At 40.5% G+C, this 18,777-nt stretch overlaps 1 protein-coding gene across 2 annotated transcripts in view; it reads right to left on the bottom strand.

Moving 5' to 3' along the window:
- JARID2 (jumonji and AT-rich interaction domain containing 2) overlaps positions 1 to 18,777 on the bottom strand; it is a 203,343-nt gene that overhangs the window by 21,684 nt on the left and 162,882 nt on the right. For both annotated transcript variants that reach the window (XM_042869275.1, XM_042869276.1), the window contains exons 6-8: positions 14,972 to 15,201; positions 6,804 to 7,821; positions 2,083 to 2,585 (exon numbers count right to left, since the gene is read on the bottom strand). In XM_042869275.1, coding sequence (XP_042725209.1) covers positions 2,083 to 2,585; positions 6,804 to 7,821; positions 14,972 to 15,201 — 1,751 coding nt within the window. The remainder of the gene's footprint in view (positions 1 to 2,082; positions 2,586 to 6,803; positions 7,822 to 14,971; positions 15,202 to 18,777) is intronic.

Below are 18,777 nucleotides of genomic sequence, written 5' to 3'. Positions count from 1 at the left end.
TCTGATAAAACTGCCTTTGGTGATTTCTCCTGCTTGTCTATGCAACAGGTCTGCTAGAAAGCCTTCGGGTTGTCCTGTACAACAACCACCACTCTGTTTTCAGTCAGCCCCACTACAGATTTTTAAATTGTTTTCAGAGCTCACGCTGGGGAAGAAGAGGATAGTGAAAATCTTGCAACAGATAGCTCTTTGATGACTGCAATTTACTTTGTGTACTTACTGACAACAACACAGTATCACAGTCGAGTAGAAAAGCCCTACGTTTAGGGAGCAAAGAAAGCGAGCGCAGCAGCCTGCAGCATACATTTAAAAGCACAGCAGGCCTTACAGCCTGGAAAGGAGCAACACTGAAAATAATTTGGGAGTCCTGGCAGAAAATCAGCCAAACACAAAGGAGATTTACTCTAACCTTGACATGCGATACAATGGCAACTGCTCCTGGAAGACTGCATGTCTCTTTCTAAAAACGTGTTCCAGCTCAAGCACATACTGACTGCAAAAATCACTGTGCAAAACCCTGAATTTATGACCTCTCCTTATGGTCCAAGGTATAGACTGTATGGTCTGAACTGGGCTACACCCATATCATTCTGATATTCTAACACTCTATTGAGCTGGACTTTTACAGAAGAGGAGTGGGTTTTTGGTTTTGTTTTCATGAGAATTAGAAATGTGCTTTAGAAAGGAACCATTATAATCCCATCATCTGCTGAAACTGGAACACGAGGATGTGTTCTGTTGGAAAAGATTTAGATCCTCTTAGAAACACAGCAGTAGGAAGGTAACACTCCCCTGTTCACACACACACGCACAAGGAAACCATCACTTCATGAAAAATAGAGAACGGAGGATTAAAATGCGTGTTCTGTAAATCTCTGTATTGTACTCTCTGCCTGTTCTCTCCTTGAGCCAAGCACCTTCTCAGCTTAAGTCTTATCAAACACCCCACGAATGAACAATGCTCATGCCACAGGTCTTGAGAGTTACTCCAGTGCATCAAGATCATTGCGTGATTTCTTCTATTTATACTTCCTTCCACCACATTGGAGTGATTCATACAGCAGAGGCTGGGGAAGGTATATTGAATTTTTCATTTAACACTATTAAGAACAGTATGTTAAGCAGAGAAATGCCACTTCAGTATATTCACAAATGCTGCTGTCATTAGATAAGCTTCTGTCCAATAGGAGCACAGCAAAGAGATTGCTTTTCAGAGGTAGGATTGAGGACAGAGTTCCCAAACAAAAGAATTTTTGGCTGGCAAATCATAATAGGCTGCAAAGAAACCTGTAGCAAGCTTTTAAAGCCCGAGTCATGAGCTCATGCAGTCTCTAAATAGCTTAACACTAAGCCACTTCGGGCTATCTGGCTTCATTTCCCAGTGATGGAAGCAAGATTGGGAAGGGAAGAACGGAGTATTCCTTTACTGGGCACTGACACTGAATGCTATATATCTCCCCGAGCTTGGCTTAACAGTTCAACACAGCTCAAAACTGTACTGCAGGCTGCAGTGCCAAATACTGCTCAAGAGTCAGAGACTGCCAAATAGAATACAGCCAAAGAGTCAGCATTCTTTTGTAAATGGGTGTACTTGACATGTGGAGGACTAAGCACTCATGTGACTGTTAGTGCTGAGCAAAATTTGGCATCAGAGATGAAAACAGTGTTTGCATTTCAATTTGCCCTTTCTAAACGTAGTGCACTGCCAGTGACGCTATTTTTGATGTGGAGCATTACTACTACTGCTGCTACTACTATGAGAGACTTGCAAAGAAGCGAGATTGAGAAGGCAGAACATTGCTCTAAATGTCACTATAGAATGAAAATAAAAATTGTGTCCGCAAGGATAATTGGACAGAGTTGTCCAAGGAACCTCTCACAAGGAGACGGAGCAGGGAGCTTAGTGCAGCATGTCAGTAACACCTTCCAATATTCAGACATGCCACAAGAAGCAGGCAGATGAGAACAAAGCCAACAGACCGCCCCAAGGCGACAGCCCACCACCTTCCCAAAACTGGGTGCAACCCAGATCGCAGCAAGGGCAATTCTGCACAAGAAAACCAGCAGAGCTTGCCTCGTTACCTTGTATATACACTTGTGTAAGTCACTAAGAACTCCCTCCTCCTCTTCCTCCTCGTCATCCTTTGTGGTCTCCTTTTCCTGAGCGAAGAGCCGCCGCCTGCCCGTCTTCAGTGGGACGTCGACCTCTTTTAACTTGTTGCGGAAGCCATTTTTGTGAACCACGCCGTTGATGAGTCCGTTTTTGGGCTCAAATCGGGGCAAGGAATGGAACTTGTAGGCATTCTCCAAATGTCCCTCCAAAGGTCCTTTCCTCTTCTCCAAGATTTCTTTTTCCAGCAAGACCTCCTTCTCCAGTTTCTTGTGCTCCTCGGGGGAGAGGGAGTCGTAGGAGAGCAAGTACTGGCAATAGGCTTCCTGCAGCTTGGCCAGCCTGTCCTGTGCAGTTTTGGGGATGCGTAGCATATCTGCCAGTTTGTTCCATTTCTTGAGGTCAGTCACTTGCTGCATCCCCCCCATCTCGTTGATCAGCTGGACGAAGCAGGCCAGATCGAGCTCACAGCCTCCTGGGGTGCGCATGTGTCAGGCAGCAGAGGGGGGAAAGGGAAACATAGGAGCTGGTTAGGAAACCTGTAGGCCTCAAGCAGAAAGCATTCCTGCCAGTGGCACAGAGCCAGGCTGGGCACATATGAAATGTGCCATCAGTACAGCTCTGGTCACCTGGGCATGGCAGCAGGACGGTCCCCGTCTTGTACACCTCCCACTCAAAACAGGCATGCACCACTGTTTTGTTAACTTGACTGATTTGGTGAATTATCACACTCTGCTATTTGCAATAGCATTCCCTAGGGCTAAATTTGCTCTTTCACACCATCTCTTTTCAGAGCGACCCCAGCCATCACCTGGCACGTGTCTTTCCTCTGTAACTGTGCACTGGTAGAGGAGACAAGAGTTGTCCAACTCCTAAGCGCCCACACACTGCCACCCTCCCCTCGTCTGCCACCAGTCCCACAGTTATTTCATATGGGGAAGAAGCAAAACAATTGTGAAGAAAGGTGCTGGCAATCAAAATGACACGTATCTGTCCCTTCTGGAGATGAAATATCTGTTATCTCACGTCTGTGCAACACTTTGAACACAAGAAGTATTTAAAAGAAGCACAACATCATCATCATTTTTCACTACAGGTAGAAAAAAAATAATCTCTTTTTAAAGCATTTTTATTTTTTTTTTTTAAGAGGGGAGGAGGAGGAGGAGGGTTGATGCCTGAAAGAAAGCTGGCAACTGCTACTATGTAAAAAGTTCCAGATGCATTCTCCCACTTTGAGGCCATCCATATTTTATATTCCATTATGGTTTTGTATGCTTCAAGATGACTAGCACATTTCACACTCCAGTCAAAAAATAAAAACAGAAGATTATACAAACTTCAGCATAAAAAGCAGCCAAATGGATGATGAACAATAAAAGAAGCATCATAAATACTCTCAAAGCATGGGAATGAATCATCAGCAGCATTAAGAAACTGGCCAAAGACAACCTACAACTCAATAGGACACCACTGCAGGGAAAAAAGAATTCATACAAAACTGGTGTCAACACTGCTGTCACATTGTCTCTCCTTCCCATTTTTTTTTTTTCCTTTGACTAAAGTATAAAATCATTACACCATAGCAGTTCCACAGCACTTAGAAATGCTATTATAAAACAGAAGTGCAAGAAGCAGCATTATGGTAAATATGTACTGTTGGATGCACAGCTACAGCATCTTTAATGTCCAGCTTTATCATTTTGCTTGCTTATGCAAGCACTATTACTTTCTTCAAATCTCCCCATGCTGCATCTCAATTGCTGATGCCCATTTTCAGTCTCCTTCATTTTCCCTCCCACACTCTTCTTCCTTCTGCCCTTCCCCCTCTTCCCACCACTTGCACCAATCCTCCATGTCTGCAGGACACTGGTTGCAGAGGCTGCCTGCTAGTGGTGCCCACACAGCACTGGACAAGGGTGAGAAAAGGAAGGAAGGTTTTTGGTTGTAGCCAGAACAGAAAGGATGGCTTTGGGGAGTATATGACAAAGCATCAAGGTAGCACACTTATCTTAGTGATTAAAAAACAAATTTTTTTTTTAATAGTCACAATGTTTAAGTTTTGGAGTAGAGAACAGGTCAATACCATTGGAAAAATGGATTTTTTTTGAAAGGTTTTCTTTCTTTCCTCTTTAGTCTTCCCTATAAAGTAACACTCAAGCTGGCCTCTATCACAGAAAGCACTTTTTTGGTCTAGTATTATATATACACACAGTTCAAATACAGGGAAGGTATAATTTAAAATGGCTTTTCATCCCAATAGATTCAGCCAAACGTATGAAGCTGAGTAACTCACTCCAAACTTTGCAAAAAGCATCTTTCAGGTTTCACATTATACATGTTCTGCAGCGCAACAAATTGTGCACACCTAGTTAAAGGCCCTAGTTTCAACACTATTTATGGTGTATTTAAGAAATGCAATATTCCCCAGCATAAAGGAATGATAGCTCATAATCACTCTGCAATATAAGAGCGTTAAGTATCACATCATTCAATCAAGTCCCATATATCTAGCAGATGCTCCACAGGGCCAGCTACAGCTCAGGTTTACAAAATGGTCTCAATTATAATTCCATTTACTCAGTCATAGCTTTTGGAAACGTTTATATCTCATGCTGATGTTTTCCAGGACTGGCCTTAGTACGTTGCTTAAACTTTCCTTGAAAGGTCGAAGAGGGAAGAAATAAAATAAAAGAAGTCATTAACCTCATTTCTAAAGTGCCTACAGCAAAGTGGCTTTAAATATGAGACCTGACACATGTTATGCAAAAAAAGTCTACCAAAAAAAAAAAGTCTCAATTTCACGACGTTAGGAATATTTCTAACTCACTTGGTGAGCCAGCCTGTTAAAAAAAAACCTTCAATCTTAAGGTATGCATTTAATACCAAGCCTTGGCACTATACAAGTTATTGGCAAAACTCCCATTCGCTTCGATGGAAATGTGATTTGGCCCTGAAAGGGGGGGAATATGTATGAATGTCTACTTAATAAGTGTTCACTTATCATCACAGATGATTTTATATCTTTCCTGCTGGAGCCAACAGTTTTCTAATCTTTGTACAGTGATGATCTCCAGCTTCTTTACTCCATTTTGTTTTTAATTTTAAACCAAGACAGGTTACGAAACTACTGCACAAAGGATATATAGGATGCAAATTTTATAAGAGATCACTGTTTGCTCCAGTTATATAGCACCCAGCAGAATAGAAACCTTGCCAATTAATTAGGCTCTTAGGTACTTAAATAATACAAATAATTAACAGTAATGCTATCTTAATGCCGAGTTAAGGTATTTCATTAAAAAGTTAACATTGTTCCAGGAGTGTTAATCGAGCTGTCTTGCACATTTTCTTCTCACTCTCGCCAATGTAAATTTAATTCATTATTCTTCTCTATTAGCATATAACCATTGCATACATTAGGCATACAAAATGTTCACTTATTGCTGCTTGACTGATTTTAATTTTCAGATTTCCTTGAACGTTTTTGTGTGGCTGCTGCAACAGAGCACTAACCCTCACTCCTTCTCCTCCTCAAATTCTGTCATTCTCTGTTGTGCCTTTCATTGGCTCATCATGAACTTCATCATCTCTGTGTGCCTTTATGCATTTGCACCCACTTACCATACGTGACATAAAACAAAGTTTTAAAATTTAAGGGGGGGGGGGGGGGGGGGGGGGAAGGGGGAGGAAAAGGGAGAGGGAAGGGAAGCATTGTCAACAGTTTAAACAGCAAAGCGTGTCCTTTAATCCAACTAGTGTTGATAGCTGCCTCTAATGGGATAATGCCTCAAAGGCAAAACTCTAGCCTCAAGTTGCAACATGCAGATCCTGCCGTGCTCTGACTCAAAACACTTCAAAAACAAAGGAGAAGGTTAACACAAATTAAAAACAAAACTCTGTTCTTACGTCAGGGCCGCAAAGGCAGCTGAAATGGAGGTGAATCATTCAACAGTTCATTTGTATGCTGCTGTTGTTATGTTTTTACAAACTATTGTCACATTTTTGTCACGTGTCATATTTGACAGCAGACCATAAACCAAGAATTCTGTTAAATAAGTGATTCTTACTCAGGCATTAGCCTTGGCAGACACCTGCTGCGAGGAATAATGAAACCTCCATTTTGCAATCAACCACATTTTACTGCCTATTCTTGACACTTAATGGTTGTTAAATGTCAGCAGGTCACTGCAAATTTGTGATTTGAAGTGTCTGAGTACCCAAATAGAAATCAGTTTCAAGATATTTTTTCCCCTTGGTTAAATGCTTTTAAAGAAAAGGGGGAAAATATTTGTATACTAGCTTGGCAGCATTGTAGCCCGTTTGGAAAACATCTTTGGTACCGTCCAAGAATATTCTGAAATAACATTTAAATGAAGACCATCAATACCCTGAGCTGTACTATTTAATAAAATAAACAGTAGGGGTGAAGATCCTGAAATCTGAGAACCAGTAACAGCATTTTTCCCTGGGCCAAACAGAGCTGGAAGGAGGAAGGTGGCAATGCAAACCCTCCCAGCCAAGCTCTCCCACGACCCACCCGCACCGTGTCTGACTGACGGACAAAGAGAGAGAGCCAGGCTCTGCAGTGTTAACAGAACAGGGGTTTGGTTAAGCATACAGGCAAACGGAGCATGAAGTTGCACACGGACTCTAACAAGCAGTGGCGAAAGGCCAAGGAAACCACAGCCCTTACCTATGAGTGGGAGTTCGTCCATGGTAATGCCCTGAGATTTGAGGTGCTTCTTGATACAGGCCAGCCGCTGCACGTTGGGTCCCCAGCGCCTGCCTAGCTTGTGTATGTGCTGAATCTGTGTCACAAACCGCATTTCATCGTTTAGCTTGCACTCAGGTCTCCAGTCTGGAGGAGGAATCACCCTGCACATCCCATACTTCTCTACCTGAGCTCGGACTGACTCAATGTATATCAGCGGGTCATGAAATTCCTTGGTGGAGGGCCTAAGGATGGGAATCTCCCCCAGCATCCCCCACCCAGACTTACTACTGCCCTTTTCGTGCTTTCCCATTGAGTCTTGTGGCTTGTGCAAGGACTCCGCTTGAGAGGTAGAACGATTTTCACAGGAGGCATTTTCAGTTTTGCCATGTGCTTGTTTCCCTGGCGTACTCTTTCCAGCAGTGGCTCTTTTCGGCCTATTTCTTTCCAAATTCTTCTCTGGCACTTCCTTTTTAAGGTGTCCATTCAGCAAAAGCTTTTCGACAACTGCCTTTTTGCTCGCAGCTTCTGCCAAGTTGACGGCCCCTTTCATTCTCTTGGTGGGCGACTGTATTTTGTCTATGTGATTAGTCTCTTCCAGCCTCCTCTTCGAATTGCGCAGCCCCTCCCTTAACTGTCTCCCCACCTCCTTAGTGCATGTCTTTTGGTTCAACTTGCCATTGACTTTTACACCATTAACAGCGGTATTGTTAGACTTGGATGCTCCAAGGGATAGCACCTGTTTGCGGGTTTTTGCATTGCTACTTTCTAGTTTCCCTGAGATTGTGTGGTTGACAGGTGAACTGGGTTTGTGGTGATTTAGTTTGGTTTCCTTGACCAGTTCTTTCTTGGCTTTGGTGTATGTGACAGTTCCCTTTGTCACCGTTGCAGTATACTTCACAGTTTTGGACGGTGAAGGTCTGACCTCTCTCATCTTTTTGGCACTGGCTGCATTTGCACTCGGAGATGACATTCGAGTGATTCCGTTGACTTTAGAAACCTACAAAGCCAGGAGTATCGCAGGGGGAGCAGAAGGAAGGAAACATAAAACAGAAAAGTAAATTAATAAGGTTCCCAGGTAGCCACAGTTTCCCATTTGCTGGACAACCATATTCTGCAGTCCTGACTCCTGGCCCTTTTTGTACAATCTTCCTATAATAACTTCCACCCAGACAAGAGGAGAGATAGGAGATCCAGAATAAGAAACACACATTATTATTATTACTATTCTACAATGAACCAAGATGTCCCCAGAAAGCTGATCATGCTTTTGGAGGGTATGGAGCACTAAGAAGGGTGAGCTCACTTGCTAGCAATACCCTCTTCTTTCCCTACCAGAAAGCAAGCTATACTATCTACAAACTACTACTGTCATTATCTCATTTTCCAGACCTCAAAGACTATTCCCTCACCCACCCAACTTCTCTTAAGTAAGTTTCCTATATAGTTTCCTATACAGTTTCCTATATAGTAAAGAGAGTAACTAGTGTGTACCATCTACTCTAACCTGGAATGGGCATGTTGTGCAAAAACTTCACACTTAGATTCAAACAAAGCTCCTCTCTATGCATATATGCATACATAGAAAACTAAATATTGAACACATTATGTACCCAACGGATCAGGACAGCCATGAGGGATCCAGTCTGCCTTACATATTAAATCCAGTGAGGCATCTTGTTGCTTTAGTTATTCACATGAAATAAAATGCATACAGGAGTTCAGTGCATTTTTTAAAAGGTGGTTTTGTATATTTGTTTTTGAAGTTTGATATCTGGGCAGTTTTACAGACACATTTTTGTCATTATTCACTAATGTGCCACTGCAATTTACAGGAACTGGACTCTGCTTCTTTCTGTTAGGCACTTTAATCCAATTATAAAACTAAAATTAGTATTTTAATTATAAGGCATGTTAAGCACTGAGAGCAACCCTTTCAGAAAGCAGCCTTCAGTTTCAAAGGGAATTGTGACAGCTCAGCACTGTCAAAGCAAGCCCCACTGCTAAAGAAACAAAAGTTCAAGATTAAACCTTCAGAAATTTAAAGCATTTAAACGAGTTTAAACATTTTTTCTGACCTCCTTAAACTACTATGAGCAAGGAAAAATACACCCAAAAATCAAAGGAACACTGATAAATGTGCTCAAAGTGAAAGCATACAATACAACTATCACCCTTATTGGCACAGGTGAGTAGAACCATTTCTGCAAAGTTATAATACTTTCCTGTGGGATTTCAAAAGGCTTGTCAAATCAGTAAGCATGGCGCCTTCAAATAAAGAATTCAAGAAATTGAATCACTTACGAAATAGGAATGTTATAAAATAGGGATAAAACAGAGACTGAAAAGATCACACTACAGTCTCCCATTAAGTGTGTATTTACCATTTTCCCTTGGAATTTAGGCAGTAAAATTTGAAATGGAGGACCGGGTTTGACTTTTACAGAGCCTTTTTACACTGTAAAACAGACACAGGTAGAGATCTGCTGAGACACCGCCTCCTGCCTGCAGCTGTCAGCACAGCATCTCTGGCTATACAGATAGCCAGGAACATTGATTATAGATTTCATCTAGACTAATTGAGAAGAATTGATTGAGGATCGGAAGGCGACGGTAATCTGGATGACAGTGATTATGAAGTGAGTTTTCAATTCTAAGATATAACAATAGCAGAGAAAGGACAACAAATTTTAGGGGGAAAAAGTCTGAAAACAAACAAACAAGCAAACCCAACCAAAACCAACCCTAAATCCAAACAATTCCACTCAGGAGAAGGATACAAAGTATAGACCATTATGCTTGTTCATAATGTTCTAAAAAAAAAAAAATCTAAGGTCACAGTTAAAAACCGAAGCAGAATTATGTGACTAAGTGCAGTTATAGTGGAATAGCAAAAGCATGTAGGAATAAAATCAGAAAGGTCAAGGCGCTAATGGAATTCCAGTTAGCAAAGGGGCACAAACGAAACAGAAGATTTTATAAATATTCCAGCAATACGAAGCTAACAAAGGACAGCAGATCCACTCCTACACAAGCAGTAGCGTAGATTGACTACTACACAAGGAAGGAAAACAAATGAAACAGTTTAGCTGAAGTGCCTGTGCTTCTTTCGGTTTGTCCTCAACACAAGTACTACCACTGGTTAAGTGAATACTTACCAGACATGTAAAAAAGTCAATTGTAAAAAAGAGCCAGGAAGGCAACTGCAACAAGCTGAAGTGTACCTAGTTAATTTCTAGCATGTGTCCCAGAGAGAAATGGAGGAGGGAAGGCAGACTGCTAACTTCAAACCCTAATGATTCTGGAACCAACAGTAAATTTGTAAACACATAAAACACAGTAAGATAATGATAAAAACTAACAGAGCAAACACACACATACACCCCACCTCGCCGTTTAGCACTGCAAGCTAATTTCATCCTTTTCTGACAGACACCTGGTTGAACGGGCAAAGGGGTACCTTTGTTTCAGTACAACTCCTGTTAGCATCCCATCAAACAAGCTCTGGAGGTACATCCTGTGTGTAATTACTGTAAAGTGGCTTTACAGTAGACTGAGAAAGACGTTCACTATTGTCATGGCTCATGGTTATACTGAGAGCGTATTTCAGGTGATTTTTGGCAGAGGTCTATTTTGGCCTCAGTTCTGCTAAGTCCTTCCATTAGTAACCTGGATTATCATAAACCGTGCCTGTGATGCACACGTGGAAGGAACTGTAAATACTCTGAAGGAAAGGTCAAAATGAAAGGCAATCTTGAGGAAGTTATGTCAGAACATTACTAAAATAAGAGGAACTGCTAATTTTAGGAAGGACAAATCAAATACATTTGGGGAGGAATAATATTTGGAGAACAATGTGAGCTGCAAAACGAAACAGTGGTGAAAGCATGCAAACCTCTCTGAGAATTACTGATCATGTCAAAAGCAAGAGGTGAAAATAACCCCTTAACTGTCTACAAAGATAATCTAAAGCGCAACTTGGAAAACTTCCTCCTTAGTAAGAAAGGAAAATGCTATAAGAAGCATTTTGGATGTTGAGGAATCTCTTCTAACTAGAGGTTTTCAAGAAGGTTTCAAGGATATAATAGCTACAGTACTGTGCCATTACGCACAGTGAAGAAAACACCTCAGAGGGGATATTCAGGCTATATGGAAATGCCTTGTCACCCTAGATTTCCTACAACTTTTTTTGAAGAAGTCACAACCAGAATGCTGAAGGGCCAGCCATGTCACTCCTTCAGAGGGGTAATGATGGCACATGGCCTACATGAGAGGCAGTCATGGAACAAGTGCTAATGGAGAAAGGCAAGATCCTCACAACTTATCCTCTCTGAAAGAAAACACACCCTCAGCTTGAGACCAGAATTAAAACTGCCAAGATACGAAACTCTGGAAACTGAATTTATTAAGAAATTTATTAAGAAAAAAGCAACTTCTCACAACTGCTTAGAGTTGTCAGAATACCTCCACAGAATGAAAGCTTAGATCTCTCAGGGCCAAATCTTGCACTGAATAGGTACATAAGCTTCAGCTATGTAGCTTACTATCCTATACTATAAGCACATTTGAATTTCTATTCAGACAGAGTGAAGTTACTCCAATGATGAACTAGTCCTGAAGCAGAGGAACGCTTGGCTTTCAGAGTACCATAATGAATTGAATTGTTTCTGTCTGGTTGCTAACCAAGAAGACCCCGTAGGAAAGAAACACTTCTGGAAACCTTCTCAGAACCATCATCTTTCCAGAGCAGACACAACTCAATGGTTTTCAAATGCTTCTCCCTCTCCCCTCCCCAAATGTCCACAGGTATCGAGTGCTTTGAAAGAGAGGAGCGTGAAATTTAAGATACAGCAGTAGTACATAGACCAGAGCAGACCACGCTTCAAATGCGGAATAGGCTGCAACAAACGTCTTCCAGCTGGAAACAAATGGAACAAACAACGTGGTCACTGCCCACCATCAAAGCAATGGGTGGATTCAGGATTTCACACTGACAAATGCGAAATTCTGCCTGGTCAGCACACACCTACATGTTCCTGGTCTGTACTTGTCTCTGAGGACCCATCAGACGATTGGAACCAAAAGAAACACGAAATTGCGGTAGCCATTTTCTTACCTTTCTACTGTTGATATGTCTCCCCCCAAACCAAACATACACACACAGAGTCAGCCTAAAAAACTGGCCACACTGCCAGGTGCGCAGGTTCACCAAATGGGAGTCTATGCCACAGCTCCATTCCGAGGCAGTGCTTACACTGAGCGCATAAGAAAGAAGTCAATTTAATTCAAATAGTAACAAAATGATTGACATTAGCCTTACATGACTCAAAGTCTTGAGCTAAGGGTGAAACTAGGGATATGGATAATATCTGCGGTTTTCAGCTATCTTCTCAGTTGTGCTGATACATTTTTGTCTTCAGAACACTCTTTTCTCCACTTTACTGAACACTCGCCTTGCAGTAAAAGATGGCACAATGACTTCTAAAAATTGTTAGCTTTTTACAAGCAAATAAAAACCAGCACACAGTATTGCAGAAATTTGTTGGATTCGAACCGGTCTACATACACACCTCTGCACAGCACCTGGGATCCACCCACCAGTCATGCACACACACGCAGATGCACAAAATACACAAAATAAGGCCAACAAACAACTTAGCAGATAACAAGCACAGTAAAAACAGCAACATTAGCAATACCAACAACAATATTGGTCTCTAAAAAAAAATCACGTTACACAGCTGATCTTGAATTCATTCATAAAAATACTCCTGTTGATATATGAGTGTTGCAGATCTTAAATTACCATATTAGGCCAAGAGAGGGCCCCATTGAACTACATCTCGTTTGCCCACAATCCCTTTGAAGAAGGAAATTTGGAAAGATAGCAAGGGAGGAAGAAAGAGAGAGGAAACGTGACAAGTGCAAATGCACACTAGAAAAGGCAAAAAAAGAGAGGAAAAAAGAAAATGTCATCTGATTTCTTGTGTTCTCCTTTTATTTTCTCTAAGAGTTAACCAAAAAAAAAAGACACATACATCGATAAACCAGCTAAATGCACATGAACAAGAAGCAAAAACACACTGGAAGGAGGACGAACATGCAGCTGATGCCTCGAGAAAACAACTCTCCTTTAGGAAAGCACCACAACAGTCAAAGACTCCCAACAAGAGCATAAATTTAGTGATGCCTCAATTATCATGTCTAAGGTTTTACAGAAAGCTAGATCACTTCACCAGGCAAAATGCATAAATCACTTCTAATTAGTTACAGCCGTGTTTTCATTAAAATTAGTAAGAAAGGATTTATGTCACTGTGGACTGCAGAAGAAAACTAGAATGTTAATTATCCTTCCACTTAAAACAAAAAAACCTCATCCTCTGAGCTTATAGGTCCCTTATTTTCTGAAGCTTGAGGATCAGTTTGTGAAGTGTCTACGTAGAGTTACTGTTGGTTGTAGCACATTGTGCTTAAGTTTATATAATTTTTTTTCCTAACTACAATACAAAAAAATCTACTATTGTATAAAACAAACCCCCTTGGCTCGTGGACAGAATTTTTCTACAGCTGTTTGTTTTCCTTCTTAGAACTTCCTTCACAAGAGACAGCTGTTGACTTTTAGAAGAATTTTAACCACCCATACTTTCAGAACAAAACTTTAAAGGATTTCATATGAGTGTTCCTGTGAGTTAAAATAATTACGTCTCAAGCCTATCCTTACATTCTGGGAAACTTTTTTGACATGAAGTGCTTGTGGCTGAGTATGTTACAGCAAGGATCATAGGATGCTGGCAGTCACAAGAAAAGATACAAAAAGGAGGCAGGCATTCAAGCTGATGACTCGATAAGCAAGAATTGCCATGAGGGAATCAAGAATGGAAGATTACACGGGTACAGAGAAATACACTGTACATAACCTTCAGGATCTCAGATTTCCTTCAGGATCTCAGATTCGATTTCAAAGGTAATACAAGTCCAGTAGAGACATTTCAGGAGAAGCTAAACATCACTGAAGCACGAGGCATGGAAGATTTCCTTGGCAAGGAACAACGGTGTTTTTCCTTCTTGCTCTTTTGAATTTCCAAGCCTATGACTGAGAAGTGCCATTTAAGGCCTTGACAGCTCTCAAAAATGGCAATTCAAGCTCCAGTGAAATCCAGCCTAGCCTATTTGGATGAAAAACCTACACATGCCAGCAAATAATAACTGCCTGCAAGTGTCTTGCTGAGAATTAACCTCCAGAAAAGAGAAAAAGAAATGCAAGTGCAGCAAACTTTCTGTACTGCACTGCCCCAGTTCAGATACTCTGTTAACCCATCCCCTCAGACTGAATTACCTCATGAAAGATAACAGCTGAAAGATTTTGAAAGGACACTGTCTGAGGCTTTTAAAGCCCTTTTATAAGAAAACGAATCTATCACTTACTATATTAGAAGTTTAATGACCCAACCATCCAAAACACTCACAGATGAAGACACGTCCCGCCCCAATGCAGGTCACAAGCACCTAAAAGACTTCTAGACCCAAATCAAAGCTGGGTTCAGACAAAGCTCTTGCTGAACTTTTTTTTGCTAGTCTTAAACTAGGTAATATGAAGTCCTGAATTGCTTCTCTCCTGGTATGTCTACTGGGATGGAGATAAAATCCTGGAACAGTTTATGCACTGGGCAAGGTATTTTTCCCAGACTCTGAGGTTTGAATTGCTCACGTACAACAGAAGACACCTGAGCATAATGTCAGTTTCTCTACAATGCCAGTAAACCTCAAAGATAATCCAAGCAGACCAGCTGTATACTAAAGGAATTCATTTCCACCATGTGCTGCCAGCCTTGGCACTTTCAGCCGAGGAGCCAACAAAAGTATCAATCAGAAAGGCTTAAAGTGATGTGAACTTTTAGCTTTCATATCTACACTCTATGTAATATAGAGAGAGTTGTAAAGCATACTTTGAACAACTTCATACATACATAATACTTTTCTTTTTTCCTTTCTCTTTTTCTCTCTCTTCCACTAAAAATTAACTCCCCGCTGTCTTCAGAGCATGCTTTGAAGGACGGCAATGTTCCCTCTGTGCCATGCAGTGAAAAATAAAGCTAGCACCTTAAAAATCTGTGTTTCCCTTGTGTCCACAGTACAGTATAATTCATTACCTGTTTTCTTAAGTCCTGAGCCGATCTATGAAGAGTGTGGTGGTTGTTAGCAGGGAGCCCTTTCGTAGAGGAGCCAGTGTTTGTAGTAGGATGGTGATTAGCAGCAGCCTGGTCTTTTCGGCTCTCAGCCTTATGTTCGCTGTTCTTCTCCTTCCCTGGTGTGGCCTCTTTGCTTTTGTGTTTCTGGGCAGGTTCTTTCTCCTTCAATGATTTGCTGGATCCATTGAAAACTGAGAGGAGGGAAAAAAAAATGAGAGTATTAAAGAAAAAAGAAGTGCATACAAGATGAAACTCTTCATTCAAAACAACCCAACCTTCTTTGTTGTCAGTGTTGGATATTTAGTGAGTGTTCTATTCTAGCTAACGTAAAAGCAACACAGAAATAGAAATACAATTTTGCATATTTACCTACAAGAACAGGTTTACCAAAGCTAGCTATTTCCTTTGATTATCAAAGTACCCAAATTAAAACATATAAGGTAAGTTACTATTTTGATTGACCTAAACATAGACTTATCCTTTTGATTCTTATTTATGACAGTTTTAATCAACTTCTTGCTGTGGCAGTGAGGAAGTGCTGAATGTAACATAAACAGAAAGAGGATTTATTTTTACTTTAACAAGGAAAAGAAACGGTCCATGAAAAAGCATGTTTAGCAGACAAGTTGCAAATAGAGAAAGGTACTTCTACAAATAAAGAAAAATAATAACTTGGAATACATCGTATGAAGTAATACAAGGAACTAAGCTGAGTATCCTAACCTTTTGTTGAAACTAAGGTATAAGAAAGAACAGAAACCATATTTTTTACACAATAAACATTATGAAAATATATACAATTATATCTCAAAAAGTTTTGTTCCTCTCCCTCTGCTGAATTATTCAGGGATATACGTTCATCTTCCACTGTCAGGGATCATCAAAAGCTGAGATTTAAAAAAACAAAACAAAAGCCAACAATCCTTTTGTCTGTTTGCTAATCAAAAAATGCAGTAAATATGTGCTGCTTGCTCATCAGGGCAACACTTGCCAAAGGTCTGTGAGGTTTGTGATCCAACATCCACAATGGCAAGTGATCTCCTGACTTCTCCACTCATCCCCTCTTGTTTTTCACTCATCTATTTTGACATTGCTTAGGAAAGGATGTAAATAAGAAAATTCACAAATACTTAAGGGCACAAATACCTAAGAATACTAAGTATTGCACACAACATGCTCTACCTGTTTGGGAACATTAACAGAATGAATTAAGACATTGTTTTCTTGGGAAATGAAAGCCTCAGTTAGTCAGTAAGTATGAGATACCAATGACACACTCCTTTTTATCTGAACTGCAAAGCTTGGCTGTGTCTACAGGTATCTTGTGGTATTACAGGAGCAGCAGCAGTAACAGTAATTTAAGCAAGCAAAAATCCTGCTGGACACAGGAAGGTGCACCTAAGCTGCTACTGAGGTGCACCAAAGCTGCTTCAGCTACCTTCCAACCTTCCCACCGTGCCTCCAAGAGCAGAAATTCCAGCAAGTTATCAACAGCATTGTTGTTCAGGTCACTTATCACATTCAGGCGGTGGTAAGCATTACAGCAGGTGACATTAAAACAAAACAAAACACAAAAACCCCACCACCTGCAAGCACAAGTCTACATTGTTCCACTTCCCCCATCCCTCTCTCTTCCTGCTGCACGAAGTGAGTAGGAATGAGAGCAACCCCATCAGCAGCCAACTCACCACCAATTCCCCCACGGCTTCGGCTCTGCTGAGCTCAGGAGCAACTGGCGCTGCCCCAGACAGCCGAGGACCTGTCTGTGATTCCAGTGAAAGTCTCATAACCTCTCTGTCTCATTTCCAGTGATGGAACTGACAATAATTGCCAACCCCTCTCGGGGGGTTCACGACAATACATTTATCCTCCTTTGTGAGGAGTTCTCATATCAGAAGGAAGGCGCTAGGAACGTGCAAAGTGCGACTGTTTATTTGTAATAGGGCACAGCACAAACAAATGACGGCAGCTTTGTTAATACGTATTTCAATCACTGCGAGTGATATCTTCCTTCGGAAGGAACAAATTTTGTGTATACACATCTGCCCATACGGAAACGTTCAGAGAGATCAGTCTTCTGTATTCGGTTGCCGCTTTATAACTGAAAATTACTGCAACAGAAAACACGGCCAAAAAGCCAAACTGTGCACTTTTATGGTTCACAAAAAAAAAAAAAAACAACCCAAACCCGGCGAACATGAGACAAGGTATATTTTATATGCAGCAGCTCATTAATTTTAAGTGTCGTGGGAACCCTGCCAGTTTTACCCTCTGAGTAATTATCTTTTGTCTTAATTTGTAAGATTCTTGAAAGGGGGAAGAGAGAAATGGGGGAGAAAAGATGTTCGCTCTCACAGGAAAAGCTTAAAAAGCTTAAAGCCTGAGAACATTAAAATAAGGGCAAGATGTAGACGCAAAACAGCCCTTGCCATGCTGCCTCTATTTGAAGAATAGATGGCATTCGTTTCTAAAAAAAAAGCAGTATTTGTTTCTTTGAGTGCTTGCAATACTGCTATAAGCAGACAGGTGTAAAAATCTTCCTGAAAATGAGGTCTGCCAAATTCATAGTCATGTTATGTGAAAAACAATCAAAGAGCTCATCTGATTAATTACAAAAAAATATTACCAGTCAAGCATTCAAGATAATGCATATATATATATATATATATATATATATATATATATCCCCTAGACCATGATTTCACTCCCATCTCAATAAAACAAATGCAGAATGAAGTTATTTTGACTTACAAAGCTAGATACCTGGCCCAAATAGTTAGCTAGACAGCTCCAGTAAGACAGAAAAGATGAAATCACCAGGGAAAGAATACTAAAAAGTGCCCCATGAAACATCACCATTGAAAAGCAACTGATAAAAGTAACTGTTAATAAGAATGAAAAATCCCCTTCTCAAAGGGAAACAAAAAAAAGCCATCTACCAACAACCCTGCATGAAATATCACTGAGCCCAAATCTGCTTCAAGAATAAAACGATTATTAATTCTTTTGTGTCTTCTTACACAGCAAATTGCATTTCCCTTGAGGTCTGCCAGCCCTTCAATATTTCTGAGACATTTAGTAAAGCAGGAAAGATGCACCCTAAATTTTACTGAGCTCAAATATAAATGTGCTACAACTACAGTCTTCCATCCTAGATATAACTCTGACATGCACAATATCCAGCATTCATCTCCCAGTTACATTTTCTCCTTCTGAAAGAGCAGTCAATAAAGGTTTCATCCTTGAAGCAATAATTTCATTTATAAAAAATAAAAAAAAAAAAAGGAAAAACAGACAAAACCAATCTACAACCCACACCAGCAATAAAACTCATACTGTGAAAGGAGAGATCTTTTGGAATCTTGAATCACCATCATTTTATTCTACCTTAACCAGTTCCACATTTCCAGAACAGCTTTTAATTAAAGACATGAGCACCACAAACAAATGATGAAAAATACTAGCAAACTGTAAGCGTTGAGAAGCTTCAAATACAACAAGAGTATATCATTTTAACCATATTTACCTACATGTTCATTGCAAAATGCTGCTTCCTCTGAAGTAATCATTATTATTATTAAGCTGATTCAATATGAGTCCCATAGTGAAATTCCTGTGGGCCTTTTGGTTAGCAGTGATGATCAAACACAAAGAAACTGAACCACTACATTCAAAACTTGCAAGCACTGGGGTTTTTTCAAACCACTGATATGATTTATGGCAGCTGAACAAAACCTTATGGCAAGCATGATCCCTGGTGGATGAAG

The sequence above is a fragment of the Lagopus leucura genome, unplaced genomic scaffold (genome assembly GCF_019238085.1).
Source record: "Lagopus leucura isolate 7727_CA_CO unplaced genomic scaffold, USGS_WTPT01 Super-Scaffold_100002, whole genome shotgun sequence".
In the NCBI taxonomy this organism is placed as follows: domain Eukaryota; kingdom Metazoa; phylum Chordata; class Aves; order Galliformes; family Phasianidae; genus Lagopus; species Lagopus leucura.
The sequence above is the reverse complement of the archived record's forward strand: the minus strand, read 5'-3'. Positions and strand labels throughout refer to the sequence as shown.